Below are 16362 nucleotides of genomic sequence, written 5' to 3'. Positions count from 1 at the left end.
GATTAAGAATGGCTGTACCACTTTATATAGATGGCACTTGCTTCCCCTGCCAGGTACTGTTCTAAGTGCCTTCCATATATTAAGTCAACATTCACAGCAACCTTATGAGGTGAGAAAATTGAAGTGCTTAGAAGGTAAGTAGCTTGTCTCAGGTCACAGATCTTATTAGGGAAAAAACTGGGCTTTTAATCCAGTATGGTCTCAGAGTTAGTACTTTTCATTACTATATACACAGTCTCTCAAAAAGATTAAGACAAGGTGTATCAACACAGTGTGAGAATGTCACTACCCTCAAAAATGATAGATCCTACTCGTGATCAAAACTGCAATTATAACTGGAGAAACAAACCTTTTTCATACTGCTTCTAAAGGAGAATCTGTGTAATAGAAGATAAAGTCAGGAGAAAATAAACCAGAAGTCCATTATGATGAATGCATTGCATGAGTAATAGCCCCTGAATGAGATACTTTTATTTTAGACTTTTTCCTCTTCTTTCTCTTTTCTTTCACATAGCCAACCTGTTGCTAGATTTCCATATTTCCTTCAGAATCACTCTTGGGATTTTCCGTTCTTCACCTTAAGGACCTAATGGAGGCATCACAGCTGGACTAATAAAACAAGAATTTGGAGCAAGAGAGGTGAATGTTAGTGCCAGCAGATAAGAGCCAACGTTATAACGAAGTTTCTTTGAATTGACATATTTTAATTGCTCTTCAAATCCCAGATCACTTGACTCTGCTTTGGCTGTGCAGATAGGAATCAGCATTAGCAGATTGTGGTGACTGGGCTAAGATGGTGGTCAGGTCCTGGGAAAGGAAGAAGTAAGAGGTATTTCTCTTCCCAGTCACTGCCTTGTGAGTTGACTAAGTCCTGCAGTCCTGGGGCCATTCTGTACAACATGCTATGCGAAGGTGAGGATCAAATAAAAACAGAAGTTTAAAATTCTGCAAATTTCTCCCGTATAAGCAAGAAACACACTATACTCACTTTTTCGTTGTAGATGTCTCCAAGCATTGTACTTGCTCTCACAAAATCTAGGCTTTGAAAATTTTTTCTTGCAATTTTCACAACTTTTTTCAAGTATTTCACTGCTTCTGCCATCTGTCCTTGGCTAGAAAAAAATAAAATAAGAAACTACTGGAGTGTCATCTCATTTAATATCACAGTAAAGAGAAGATTTTTTGTGTGTCTTTACTTTAGAAAGTGTAAGACAGTTAATCAGGATAATGAAATGTAAAGTGTATATTTTAAAAATATGTGGCTCGCCTTTGACAGAGTATACAGTGAGTTAGAACTTAAGCCTTTAAACTCTTATGCATTGCTGGTAGGATTGTAAAATAGTGCAGTTGCTTGGAAAAACAACTTGTCAGTTCTTCAAAAAGTATAATATACAGTTACCATATGACCCAAGAATTCCACTCCTATGTATATACCCAAGAGGAATGAAAACACATGTCCACACAAACACTTGGACATGAATGTTCATATCAATGCTATAATAATAGGTAAGAAGTGGAAACAACCCAAATGTCTATCAATTGACTGGGAAGCAAAATGTGCTGTATTCCTACAGTGGAACATTATTCAGCCACAAAAAGGAATGCAGTAGTGATACATACTACGACATGGATAAAACTTGAAAATATGTGAAGTGAAAGATGCCAGTTACACAAAAAAAACCACATATTGTATGATTCCATCTACATGAAATGTCCAGAACAGGCAAATCTATACAAACAGGAAGTAGGTTAGTAGTTACCAGAGGCCATGGGGTTGCGGGTGGGTAAATTGGGAGTGGCTGCTAATGGGTGTGGGTTTCTTTTTGAAGTGAAGAAAAGTATCTGAAATTAAATAGTGGTGATGGCTGCACAACTGTGTGAACATACTAAGAACTACTGAATTGTAGACTTTAAAAGGAGAAATGTATGGTATATAGATTATATCTCTGTAAAGCTGTTATTTTTTTGAAAAAATAAAGCCTCTAAAAAGGTTGAAAATTTCCACATTCCTTTGCAAATGAAAACAGTTCTTTGAGGGGAGTCATATGCGATCCATATAATACCTTCTGGAGGTATTAGAACAAATATGATGAAAATAGAGGACTCTGAAATCTCCTAACCAGGATTCAAGGAAGGAAAGATAAAGCCTGAAGATGGGCTTCCCTGGTGGTGTAGTGGTTAAGAATCTGCCTGCCAATGCAGGGGACACGGGTTCAATCCCTGGTACGGGAAGATCCCACATGCTGCAGAGCAACTAAGTCCGTGCGCCACAACTACTAAGCCTGCACTCTAGAGCCTGCGAGCCTCAACTACTGAAGCCCGCGTGCCTAGAGCCGGTGCTCTGCAACAAGAGAAGCCACGGCAATGAGAAGCCCGCGCACCACAACGAAGAGTAGCCCCACTCAATGCAACTAGAGAAAGCCTGCATGCAGCAACAAAGACCCAACTCAGCCAAAAGTAAATAAATAAATAAATTTATTTAAAAAAAAAAAAAAGGCCTGAAGGTGGAAGGAGCCTGGCTCCTGGCACAAGAATCTGGCAAACGGCAAGAATTTACATAAACAAGAAATAAGACTTTATTGTCATACGTCACTGAGATTTTGGCAACTGTTAGCACAGCTCAAATAACCCAGAATGACTAAAACAAGTTTGGCTATTTTATTTTCTTTCATAAAGAATAGAGGGGTCAGTCAGGTCATTATACTGTACATCATTATACTGTAAAATTAGTGCTGTATGTCAATAACATCTCAATAAAACTGGAAGAAGAAGTAATAAAGTACTTGTATCTAGAATACTGAACAAACAAATAAATAATACGTGGGGAGCATCGGCCAAAAAAATAAGAGAGGCACATCATTTTAAAGATTTCAATGAATTATATTCAGAAACTTCTATTATTTGAATTTTGCTCTCATTTTACAAATCTGAGTCCCAAATACTCATTAGTTCCTCATGATCTGAATGCTACCCCAAAGATACACAAATCTTAGTTTCATATGAGTAAGAGCTAAACAGTAAAATAAGAAGTGGAAAGAGTCTAAAAATTTCTCTAAAGGAGCTAATTATTTGAAAGCCAGTCTAAAGAGACGGGCTCTTTTCTTCTAGGAGCCAGTTGTAGTGATGTCCTATGTGAAGAACACTTGGGGGCCTACAAGATTAAGAACCAAGGTGAAAAATCCTTGAGCAACCCAAGAGACAAACAGTAATTTTTGAAAACAGCTCCATCCAAGGTATCATAAGCTGTGACTGCCTTTTGCAGAGGTAGTTGAAGCCAAAGTCCCGCTCAAGGGACATTTGACTGCTGATTCAAAGACTGCTGATTCAGAGCTACAAAGAATTAAAACGTTACAGGCAAAGCAAGAAGTGATTTCAAAATAATGGCTCCAAATTAAGCATGCTGAAGAAATTCAATATCTGTTGAATGTCTGGCTTTTTTTTTTTTTTTTTTGGTCAATCCCTAAAAAAGAATGGTGAATCTAAGATGATATGCAATTCCATTATTAAATCATGTCAGAATTGTTGAAATTGTTTTATTAAAGTGACAAAATCCAGAATTTAGAGATTTTAAAATAACAAAAACCCCTGTAGTTGTGTTCTTCAATGGAGAGTAATAAAGGAAAAACTCTTACTCCTGAACGTGTCTGAATCCTTAGAACGACCTCTCTTTGCTTTCATAGGTCAGCAGTTCCCAGTGAGCATATGTGCCATGACCCTTAATAAATCAAAAGATGAAATTCTGAAAGGAAGAGGTTGTTTTACAATTAAGCTGATTCTTGCATGGGCATATCTTTATGTTTATAGGGCAAGGATTTACTCATAGGAGCTCCAGACTTGCAATTGCAATTCCTTGACCTTTCTGTCAACAACTATTAAAGGATAATTTTCAGAAAGAAATATGAGGACTGGTTGTTTTCTAAAAACCTTTCACTGAAATTCTGGAAGATAAGAAAGTACTGGCTTCAAGATTGGCAGACTGAGTGTCCATGACTTGGAAGAAATACTGGAGGGGGTATTGGGGCACTATTTTAAGAAAGGCTACATAGCACCAACGTTCTTGATGACACAAAAGATAATATGGATGAGGAAAAAAAGATAGTGACAATTCTGAGTTTAAAAGTGATTCAGAAGAATTGGACTTCGAATGGAAAGATGTTTGAGGAGTATAATAACCTTACTTTGTCTATATTTTCTTTTTACATGAATTCTCAAGAGTCATAAAAAATACCTATATGTGAGTCTAAAATAGCTCTTTTATTAAGTATAAGATCAAAATTCTAAGCAATAGGAAAATATTATGTCACAGTTTAGTTAGAATATTTTTCTTCCTTGGGTATGTAGGGTGTGTAGTCCAATAAAAAAAAGTTAGATTTGGTGAAATCTAACTGTGAAAATAAAGCTACTCTTTCAGTATAATGGATTAGGTTAGTTCCTTGGTTAGTAAATTTTTGATTAAAATTTGATAGGAAGTTTAAAATTCACATTAAATTTATATGTGTATACATGATATGACTAGGACATATGAGATTGAACAACTCTAAAACTGGTCTAATTACTTTATAGTTCTAATAAATTTCTATCTGTACTGACTCAATTTAATTTTATGCAAAAGTTAACTTACCTAAATTTTTGTTTGTGTTTATGTCATATGTGTATAGCCATAAAGCAATCAAATATTCAACACTGTTCTGTTTGTATGCTGGGCATCAAAATATTAACAGTTCTAACCTTACACATTTATTTGTGAAATGGCCCTCATTTTCCTGGTTGCAGTTAAAATAGGAAAAGTTAACATTCACCCAAATCTCTGAGCAACTAGAACTCACTACAGAATCATTTTTTCCAAGAATATCTATAATCAATAATCAATGAGCATTACCATATGCAATAAATAGCTGGAAAAACACTAAGAAGTAAGATAAAAGGTAATATTTGGTTTTTAGTGGTAAGAACTTGAGATTTGTCACACTAGAAATGGTCACTATATGGAATAAATAAGTTCATGCCAAAACATTTTCATACATTTAGAATTTCCCTAAAATAATCCCATGAATGGGGTGCATATGTTAGCATCACTATTGGGAAAATTAAATTTGTTTAGCTGTTTTACAAAATCAAATAAAATGAGTTGGGAAATTATGCTTATAACCAAGGAAAAATTATCTAAGATTAGAACTCATATTTAACTTGGAAAGAATGTCAAACTGCCGTGAAACACTGACTGAAATGAAATATTTTGTCTAAGTGCTATTATTCTATAACCTGTATGGAATTAAACACAGCAGCTCTGAGGAAAAACTGCATATCATTAGTCCACAGTCTTTGATCTATACTAAGCACTTAATAAAATTAGTCTTTAAATGTCAAAAAAAGAGGGGTGAATTGTATGGTTATTTAAAAGGATAAAACCTTTAAAAAGTTTTTATCCCCAGAGCTGGGTGTCTGGCAAGGGCAGAGGAAGGGTATAGGCAGCCTTGTGATGGAGCGGACCGTGGAACAAACGTGCCGTGACAAAGCCACATGAGTGACGCTGGGACTGATTCACAGACAGGAAGGCTGTTCCAACAGCGAGAGGCCAGGGGCAGCTTCCTGCAGGAGCTGGGGAGGAGAGCAGCGGCCATGGTGGGGGGGGTCTCCTTGGAGATGTGATGCTTCTGCCCTCTCCAGGGGACTGGAATGTTCCACCTGCCTGTTCCACAAAGGAATGGAAGTGAAAACAGGCAGCAGGTCCCTTTTACCTATTAAACTAACATTAAAATGTATTTAGTGGAAATGCCTAGTGCTGGCAACAGTGTAATGAAATTGGCATTCTTGTATATCTCTGGAAGTATCTGGTAAACCAGCAAATGGGAATAATAATAATAGATAATAATAATAATGTATTGGAAAGTATCCGTTGACACACCTGAGGAGCTATGATAAAAGTTTTGTATCATTGGGCTCTGGGATCAGACATGTGGAAATCTGTCCTAATGGATGTTGTTTTAAATAGAAGGGGAATGATATTCACCACTGCATTCGTCTGCAAACAAGTGGAATCAAAATAGATTCAAAGAATGGTTATGTAAATTGATTCTAACAACGCAGTGGTTAGTGGCCTAAAATATTTTTTTCTGAAGAAATCCATCCACCTGCAAATAAAAATCTTAAGATATGTTAAGTTAAAAATCATGACTCAGATTTTACTATGTATGTTTGCAAATATCTAATAAATAATAAACACTGGGGAAAAATACTGGAAGGAATTACAACAAAATAACAGTGCTGTCATTAAGATGAAAAAAAAAGTTTATAAAAGCTGAAAGGTAGTTTGTTCTTGCAATTGTCCCTCAGTGGTGAAATCTCAGGTATCACTAAAATCACCTACACAAGTGGCAAAATGCTTAGAAAGACATACAGGTTCTAGCAGAGTGCTTGGCATGTATTAGACCTTCATATATTTCTGAATAAAGAAACAGTGGAAATTTTGAGAAGGGAAACACTTACTTAGTACACATAAAAGTTAAGCTTCCAGGTAAGTCATTGGAGAACCTGTCATTGGATATTTGGAGACAATGACTGTAAACTCCTGTATCCTGGATATATCAGTAACATCAAGAACATCTTTTTATTTTGGGAACATCTTTGAGAGACTATCAAACACCCTAGAATGTTCTCATGACTGGGGAATATGGTTCCTGCCCCTAAACAGTTTCACTGTTTGGGGAGATTAATTTATACATTCATATGCGAGATTAACTGTGATTAAGTACTATGAACAGTCTGTAGTGCTTTGAAACCTGGAGCACACTCATTTGAATATCTTTGCAAGAGCAGGTCTAGTGTTTGTGGGGTAAATTTGGTCTTAAAAGGGAGCAAAAAGGATATGGAGCCATATCTCGTGAATACAATGGGGATCTCAAAGCATCAATAGAAATTTGAAAAATTGTAATATGCCTTGTGGGAGATATCTTTGAACTGCATAAAAGGTTTAGTGTGCTTATAGAGTCACAGGCTCTTTGCTCCACTCCATCTTTCTTCCTCTTCCACCCTTACCCAGGCCTTCAGCACAGGTTGGGGGTCACTGCTGTGAACCATCCATCTTTCTCCAAATGTTTCTCCCTGTCTAGTGCCTAGCACTCCCAGCCAGTCTGTTATTCTCTCATTTTTCCTATATCTCTCATTTTCTCAGTATCTTACTGACACTGAGGTCTCTGTTTACCCAAAGTTGGCTGTTTGCAGGGTTCTGTCCAAGGCCTTTCTCTCCCTTCCATTAAATGGTTCTATGGGCAATTTCATATACTGCTGCGGTATGTCCTCATTCCTATATGCGCATGCATGGCACATCTATATTTCTAGCCCTGATTTCCCCCTGTACTTCACATCCATATTTCCAATTGTCCAGACATACAAGGCATGCAAAGGAAGACACTTCCCTCCAAGTGATGTCATCTAATGATGAGGATGATGGCATTTTGGGAATTAATCATCAGGAAACCCTTTCATAGTGTAGCAGTATAAAGTGTTCACAAGTAATTTAATGTATTTTGTTCTAAAAATGGGATTACCCAGAGAGATGATTTTCTATGTTTTCTAAATATGTCTCTAGATCCTTTTGGCTGTTTTCAAAGATCAAGCCCACCTCTCAATCAGTGATGTGTGGCTGTAGGAGCTATTCAAAAGGATAGGCGACAGCTCAGAAAGTATTTCAAAAGAGTTTGATTTTAAGCAGATAGTGGCAGGATTAGAGGTATAAACTTGTATAACCTCCCAAGATTTGATGAGAACAACATTCATTTTCATAGATAAGCTGCGGTATGTTTGTGAAAATAAATTAAATTGCTTTAAAATCACTATGTGTACTATGGTGGATATTAGAAAGATCTAAGCTTGAATTCCAGTTTGGCCTCTTAGATGAATAACTTTGATGACATCTGCACTCTTTCTCAGCTTGTTTCCTCAATTTTTTTTTGTTTCCTCATTTTAAAAATGGCCATAAGTTACTGTGAGATGAAAAACTACATATATGTATAACCTGGCACATAGTAACAATTCAATAAATGACAGCTAGTTATTACTATTACCTCTCAGTGAAATAAAAAGCTATCATATCCATAACTCTCTACTTGGTATTATCTGTCAGTAACTGATAGAAAGTCAATTTAGCTAAGCATTACTTTTTGAAAGTCTTCCATTATGCAATGAATTAAACACCATAATTTGAACACACATTCTGCAAGACAGGCACATAAAGCCTTGGTGTTTATTTTCTAGGGGGCACAGTCAAAGAACTAACACTTTTTGTTTACTTGAGTATCAGGTACTGCCAATACATTCATTTTTCCTTTCTTTTTTTTTTTTTTTTTTTTTGTGGTACGCGGGCCTCTCACTGTTGTGGCCTCTCCCGTTGCGGAGCACAGGCTCCGGATGCGCAGGCTCAGCAGCCATGGCTCATGGGCCCAGCCGCTCCGCGGCATATGGGATCCTCCCAGACCGGGGCACGAACCCGTATCCCCTGCATCGGCAGGCGGACTCTCAACCACTGCGCCACCAGGGAGGCCCCATTTTTCCTTTCTTATTGGTAAAAGAATGCTCTACATATCAGAAATGGAATGGAATTTTATATTCCCAAAGTTGTGAATACTGCTTTTTATGATTCTGTTCTCACCTTTTCATAACAATATTATGAATACTCTTCTTCCACACTTAGGCATAGTTCAATTCTCCAGAAAAATTATGAATTGTTTGAGGAATATTTCAAATGCAGACATGGAGTAAAATATCATGAGAGGTGCACTCATTAATTTAAAATTTGTTTTGTGGAACAACTAAAATGGTATTGAGAGAGCTCGAGAGTATAAAAAATTAGTAAATAAAATAGTTTATTTTACTTAGAATTTTAAGCAAACTTGCGGATTTCTAGGACTAAATTTATCATATTAGTGTTAACTCTCAAAGATCTTTCTTGTACTGTAATATTCAAGAAAAATTGATGAAATAAGAAAAAAGTAGAGACTTTGCATAGCATTTTAAAACTGTAGGGGAAGATTACTATTTTTATTCAGTAAAAATGAATTCACTGAAGCTTATTTATGTTCATGTTTCTAAAAGCTGATCTATTTTCTAACACCTTATTTTAAATTTTTTTAACATCTTTATTGGAGTATAATTGCTTTACAATGTTGTGTTAGTTTCTGCTGTATAACAAAGTGAATCAGCTATATGTATCCATATATCCCCATATCCCCTCCCTCCTGTGTCTCCCTCCCACCCTCCTTATCCCACCCCTCTAGGTCGTCACAAAGCACTGAGCTGATCTCCCTGTGCAATGCAGCTGCTTCCCACTAGCTATCTATTTTGCATTTGGTAGTGTATATATGTCAATGCCACTCTCACTTCATCCCAGCTTACCCTTCCCTGTCCCCATATCCTCAAGTCCATTCTCTATGTCTCCGTCTTTATTCCTGTCCTGACCCTGGGTTCATCGGAACCATTTTGGGTTTTTTTTAGATTCCATATACATGTGTTATAAAAGCTGATTTTTTTTTTTTTTTTTTTTTTTTTTTTGCGGTACGCGGGCCTCTCACTGTTGTGGCCTCTCCCGTTGCGGAGCACAGGCTCCAGACGCACAGGCTCAGCGGCCATGGCTCACGGGCCCAGCCGCTCCACGGCATGTGGGATCTTCCCAGACCGGGGCCCGAACCCGTGTCCCCTGCATCGGCAGGCAGATTCTCAACCACTGCGCCACCAGGGAAGCCCAAAGCTGATCTATTTTTGATGGAAGAACACTTTGGATTAGGTTTGGCTGGCTGAGGATTGTTAAATCACAACATACACAAACAAAAAAACGAGTTCAGTGAACAAGAAACACAACAGCATAAATAAAACTATCGCTGGGTGAGTCAAGTTGTTTTTCTCACAAAGGAGCAACAGATCTCCAAAACATCCAGAATTATCTGGAACTTGTTCTAACAAATAATGCTAGAGAAAAAGGCTTCCTATTATAAATTATATGCCCCACTCAACGAATGTACAGTGCTGTAGCCAGGAAAGTTGTTACTATAGCATCTGAAATATAAACATTATATGCTGCTTAAAGGATTTCCAAATTTAAAAGTTAGCAAGAGATTTAGAAACCAGTCTTTCTTTGGAAGGGGAAGAATCAAATATTTTCTTACAGAAAAGCTACAGATTATTTGTATAAGTTAAAGAACAAGGTTAAAATGTTAGACAAATATTAATTCCAGTTTTCTATATGCAGTGCACAGGTGCAACTTGAACAGCATATTATATGGTATAATCATTAAATTCATTCAACCAGACCTTAGAGAGTTAAAAACATATATTCTGAGGAACAGGACTCCTCGGTCCAAAGAATGAGAATGAAACAGTGCAGAATATTTGTGTATCAAGGTGATTCCAGTTTCCAGCTGGGAAAACAGGACTGTTAACACCCACATCCCCTGACAACTGTCCAATTATGTATATCACACTTGGCCTACTGTTTGCAGTAGAAGTAATCAATAAAGGATGTGGTTGAGTGAACATAGATTTTGGTTGAACCAATGCATGAAAACTTAATCATTTACTCAGAGAGAAGAAATCAAATAGAGCAGTGATGAAACAGCCACTGAGGGGTTTGTTGATTGTGCCACCAAGTTTGCGGGCCACGGATGAAAGTAATAAGGCAAATGGAATCAGTGACAGGAGAAAATGTAAAAAGCTATTCTTAATTTCATGAATTAATAGAAATGTTTTGATGTATTTTGGGGGGTCATTTTTAGGAAATTTCACATCAAAGCCTGTATGTTCCATTTTAAAGAATATATGAAAATTACTAGGGCATGTCATTTCTCTCAAGCAAGAAGAAATTAATTTTCAGTTATAACAGAAAGGGTAATTTTCACACTTGAAACTTTGTACTGATTGATTTAAAGATCTCCACTGTGGAAAATTTTCTAGGAAATAATTTAACCCAAGTTTGCAAGAAAATTTAACAGTTGGTAAGGAATAAACCCAGAGATGGGCTAGTTGTGACAAGTATGTCTTGAATGACTCTCATTTTTGTGATTTTCCCCCTAGATTCTTTTTTAAAGTCATCCTGATTATTTGGAGAGTTGTAGCATTTCAGTAAATGAGGCAAAAAAAAAAAAACCCACAAATGCCATAAGGAAAATAAGAATTTTTCCCTCTGTATTTACTCAAATTGTTTATCTATGTAATTTCTCAACTCACTATCTCTTTGTTTTATGGACCATAATTCTGGTTTTTATAGCTGTGTCATAGGCAATTTTTCTCATTTTAGAATACCAATACTCTTTTTTTTCACTAGTATTCCAGTAGGAGGGGAAAAGACATTGTAAATGCTTATTTTTCTGTTATGCTACTTAAACGCTTGTGCAATTAATATAATTCAGACCAATAGCAAAAATAACAAACCCTGCTCACTATTGAAACCTTCATCAATAACCCTAATGCCAGGGCTGAGCCTAGCGTTACCAAATGGGCAACTGTATTACCAAGTCCTGAGTCTTGAGGGAATGTGGCATGTTTTTCAATTGAAGGCTTAGTATAAATTCTTATAACCATTTTAGAAGCTTCCAGCGTTACAGCTTATTCACCTTTCATGCATGCTCTGCTGATGGCCTTAAACACACACTTATCCTAGACATGGCTATCCTCTTCCATTTCCTTTAAAGAGATAAAATATGTTTATAGAGATAGGACTCCCATTAGTGAAAATTGTGCAATTGCACAGGGTAGGAGAGAGAGGTTTAGAGGTGATGCTAAGCTTCACATGCAGCTTGATTTATTTTTCAGTCACCACAACAATAATTTCCTCTATTTTCATAGTGCTCCATTTCTTGCATGTTACTGCTAATCTGGGGACAGTTTAGGACAATGAAGGGATATATGTGTGTGTGCGCATTTGTGCATTTGTGTGTGTGTGCATATGTCAAAGAACACCAAGCCCTTGAAGTGAAATTTTTTAAAAATGACCACAAAATATATATCAAAATACTTCTAGTAATTAGTCGACTCAATCTAATAAGGCTTATCAGATATCTAGGGTGCCGTTTTCTACATGTATATAGAATTTTTGTTTTTGAAACATGTGTTTCTGAGTTATTGTGCACAAATGGTGAAAGAATATGCTGAGGGTTACACTCCCCTGAGTGCTCCTCCAAATACAGCAACAGTGCTACAAAATGGCAGATTTGGATTGGAAATCCTGTAGTGGGCTTGGGATACTATTTCCTTATGAACTCAGAGGAAGCTTTTCCTGTACTCTTTTGTGCATTACATAACATTATACAATTAAGAACCCATGCCTACCATACAAATCATTGCTGTCTTCATTGGTATTTTAGTAGATGGGAATTCTTACAAGTGGAATTCACTTCATTTGGTCTAAAAGTGAGATAGGGATACATTTTCTTGCCCATTATATGTTTGCCCCAAGGCAGGTTGCTAGATTGTTGAGAGTGTTGGAATATAATTGTCCCCATTCCTACCAGAAACATACCCTACTTCATGATATATCAAACATAGCTGGATCCGAAGGGCTCCAATCAACATTGTGGAATAGAAGGACGTGGAGCTCACCTCCTCCCACAAATACATCAAAAATACTTCTACATGTGGAAAAATTTTGACAGAATACCTGCTGAATGCTGGCACGAGATCTCAGACAGTCAAAATTGCAAGAAAGATCACCATGTAACCATGCAGGATGAAAGAAAAAAAAGAGAAAAATAGGAGTTGTGACAGGATCTGTGCCCCTGGGAGGGAGCTGTGAAAGAGGGAAGGTTCCCTCACCCTGGGAAGCCTCCTTCATGGGTGAGAAGATCAGCTGGGACAGGAAGGGAACTTCAGAGGTTCAGAGGAGAGTGCAGCAACCAGCTTGCAGCAGGCAGAACAGAGAGAGACCTACACAGATAGTCCGTGTCACCTCACTGCACTCCCCAGCCCAATATGTACATTTGCTGGTGTGCACAGGGGCTGGGTGCTGAAACTCAGGCTTCAGAAGACAGACTCAGGGAGAGGACTGGGGTTGGCTTCACAGAGACAGCCTGAGGGGGATAGAGTGTGGGACAGGCTGAAACTGGGGGGATGTATGCAGAAGGAGCCTGGGCCTTCCATAAAAGTGAAATACCACTGTTAACAGGCACATGAAGGGAGGAGCAGAGCCCACGCTATAGTAGCCTCTTTCTTGGAGGGCTCACAGCTGGTGTGGCTCCACCTCTACGAGCTCTGGGAGCATGCAAGCAGGTTGCCCACACATGGAGGCTGGGCTGAAATCAGAGCCGATCCCCATGGGCCATACCACTATGGAAGCAGGGCTGAAATCTGAGTCCTCTCCTTGTGGTTGTGTGATCTGTGGATTTATGCCACTGCTGCCACAGCTGGCTTTATAAACTCAGTGCCTGTGGGTCATCCAAGTAGATTACATGTGCTCCCATGTCTGGGGGCAGATCCAGAGTTAGAAGGTGTGGGATTTGTGGGTGCACACACATGGAGACAGGGCAAGGGTCTGGGCTGCTTCCATAGGTCCCATGGCATGTCCAGGTGTGTGACTACTGTGGTCCTGGTATGTGACTTCAGTGGATCTGTGACTACAAATCTGCACTGGTGGCTTTGTGAACACAGTGCCTGAGGGACACCAAGGCTGACTGCCTGCATTCCACAGTTGAGGCGAAGCTCAGGGCAGTGTCCAAAACAGCGTACTTTGTGAACCCACACAGCAGATGACAGGCAACACCACAGAGCACACTTCCTGGTGGGCAGCTCCTGTGGAGGAATACTCAGTGGCTCCTCTCACAGTGAGAGTGCTCCAGTCCTGCAGAGAGGACCCAAATAAACAAAATAAGAATGAAAGAGGTGAAATAACAACTGATAATGCAGAAATACAAAAAAACATAAAAGAATACTATGAACAATTATATGCCAACAAATTTGACAACCTAGAAAAAATGAACACGTTTCTAGAAGCATACAGCCCACCAAAACTGAATCAAGAAGAAATAGATATTTTGAACAGACAGATCACTAGAAGTGAAATAGAATCTGTAAAACAAAATGAAAAAAACTCCCTGCAAACAAAAGTCCAGGACCAGATGGCTTCACTGGGGAATTCTACCCAAACATACAAAGAACTCATACCAATCCTTCTCAACCTCTTCCAAAATATTGGAAGGAGGGGACACTCCCAAAGTCATTCTATGAAGCCTGATACCAAAACCAGATAAAGACACTACCAAAAAAGAAAATTACAGGCCAATATCTTTGATGAATAAGATGCAAAATTTCTTAACAAAATATTAGCAAACCAAATCCAAAAACACGTAAAAAGGGTCAAACATCATGATCAAGGTGGATTCCTCCCATGGTCACAAGGATTGTTTAACATATGCAAATCAATCAATGTGATACCCCATATCAACGAAAAAAAAAAAAAAAAGAGACAAAAACCATATGATCACCTCAATAGATGCAGAAAGCATTTGATAAAATTCAACATCCATTCATGATAAAAAGTCTTACCAAAGTGGGTATAGAGGGAACATATCTCAACACAATAAAAGCTATTTATGACAAGCCCACAGACAACATAATACTCAAAAATAAAAAGCTGAAAGCCTTACTGCTAAAATCTGGAACAAGACAAGAATGCCCACTCTCACCACTTCTGTTCAACATACTATTAGAAGTCCTAGCCACAACAATCAGACAAGAAAAAGAAATTAAAAGTATCCAAATTGGAAGGGAAGAGGTAAAATTGTCAATATATGCAGATAACATGTTACTCTATGTAGAAAACCCTAAAGACTCCACATAAAAACTATTAGAACTGATGAACAAATTCAGAAAGGTAGCAGGATACAAGATTAACATACAGAAATCTGTTTTATTTCTTTACAATAACAATGAAATATCAGAAAGTAAAAGAAAAAAATCCCTTTTAAAATCACATCAAAAAATAAAATACTTAGGGGGACCTTCAAGATGGTGGAGGAGTAAGATGTGGAGATCACCTTCCTCCCCACAAATACATCAAAAATACACCTACATGTGGAACAACTCCTACAGAACACCTACTGAACATTGGCAGAAGAACTCAGACCTCCCCAAAGGCAAGAAAATCCCCACTTACTTGGGTAGGGCAAAAGAAAAAAGAAAAAACAGAGACAAAAGAATAGGAACTGTCTTGAGCCTCTGGGAGGCAGCAGTGAAGGAGGAAAAGTTTCCACACACTAGGGAGCCCCTACACTGGCAGAGACAGGGTGTGAGTAGGGTGGCAAGCTTTGTAGCCATGGAGGAGAGCGCAGCACAGGGTTGCAGAGGGCAAAGCAGAGAGATTCCCACACAGAGGATCGGTGCTGACCAGCACTCACAAATCTGAAACGCTTGTCTCCTCACCAGCCAGGGCGGGGTGGAGGCTGGGAGCTGAGGCTCAGGCTCCAGAGTTCAGACCACAGGAAGTGGACTGTGGTTGGTTGGCTGTGTGAAGACAGCCTGAAGGGGGCTAGTGCATCACAACTAGCTGGGAGGGAGTCAGGTAAAAAGTCTGGACCTGCCAAAGAGGCAAGAGATCATGGTTTCGGGGTGAACGAGGGATTCCTTCCCTGTGTGCCCACAGAAGGCAGAGCACCACCTAAGCAAGCTCCAGAGACGGGCATGAGCTGTGGCTATCAGCTTGGACCCCAGAGATGGGCATGAAATGCTAACGCTGCTGCCACTGCCACGAAGAATCCTGCGTGCAAGCACAGGTCACTACCCCCCCCACCCCACCCCCAGGAGCCTGTGCAGCCCGCCACTGCCAGAGTCCCGAAATCTAGGAACAACTTCCCTGGGAGAACACATGGCACACCACAGGCTGTTGCAATGTCACTTTGGCGTCTGTCACTGGAGGCTAGCCCTGCATTCCAATTATTACTACAGTACCCTTCCCTCTCCCCAGCCTGAGAGAGCAAGAGAGACCTAATCAGCCGCTGCTTTAACCCCCACCTGTCTGGGTGGGGAACAGACACCTGAAGATGACCTACATGCAGAGGCGGTGTCAAAACCGAGGATGAACCCCAAGAGCTTTGTGAACAAAGAAGAGAAAGGGAAATTTCTCCATGTACCCTCAGGAGAAGCAGATTAAATTCCCACAGTCAACTTGATGAACGCTGCATCTGTGGAATACCTGCAGAGACAATGAATGTTCCCAAAAATGAGGTGGTGGATTTTGGGAGCAACTGTAGACGTGGGGCTTGCTGTCTGTGACTGATTTCTTTCTGATTTTTATGTTTATCTTATTTTATTTTTTAGTGCTTGCTATTATTGGTGGATTTGTTCATTGGTTTGGTTGCTCTCTTCTTTTTTTTAAAAAATTTAAAT

The 16362-nt window shown here is 38.9% G+C and overlaps 1 protein-coding gene across 1 annotated transcript in view; it reads right to left on the bottom strand.

Annotated features, from left to right (window-relative positions):
• TTC29 (tetratricopeptide repeat domain 29) overlaps nt 1-16362 on the bottom strand; it is a gene marked incomplete at both ends in the record, with an annotated part of 250407 nt that overhangs the window by 114704 nt on the left and 119341 nt on the right. The window contains one exon of the mRNA XM_079697160.1: nt 989-1112. Within this exon, the coding sequence (XP_079553286.1) occupies nt 989-1112 (124 nt within the window). The remainder of the gene's footprint in view (nt 1-988; nt 1113-16362) is intronic.

This window comes from Hyperoodon ampullatus (assembly GCF_949752795.1).
Source record: "Hyperoodon ampullatus genome assembly, chromosome: 1".
Lineage (NCBI taxonomy): Eukaryota > Metazoa > Chordata > Mammalia > Artiodactyla > Ziphiidae > Hyperoodon > Hyperoodon ampullatus.
The sequence above is the reverse complement of the archived record's forward strand: the minus strand, read 5'-3'. Positions and strand labels throughout refer to the sequence as shown.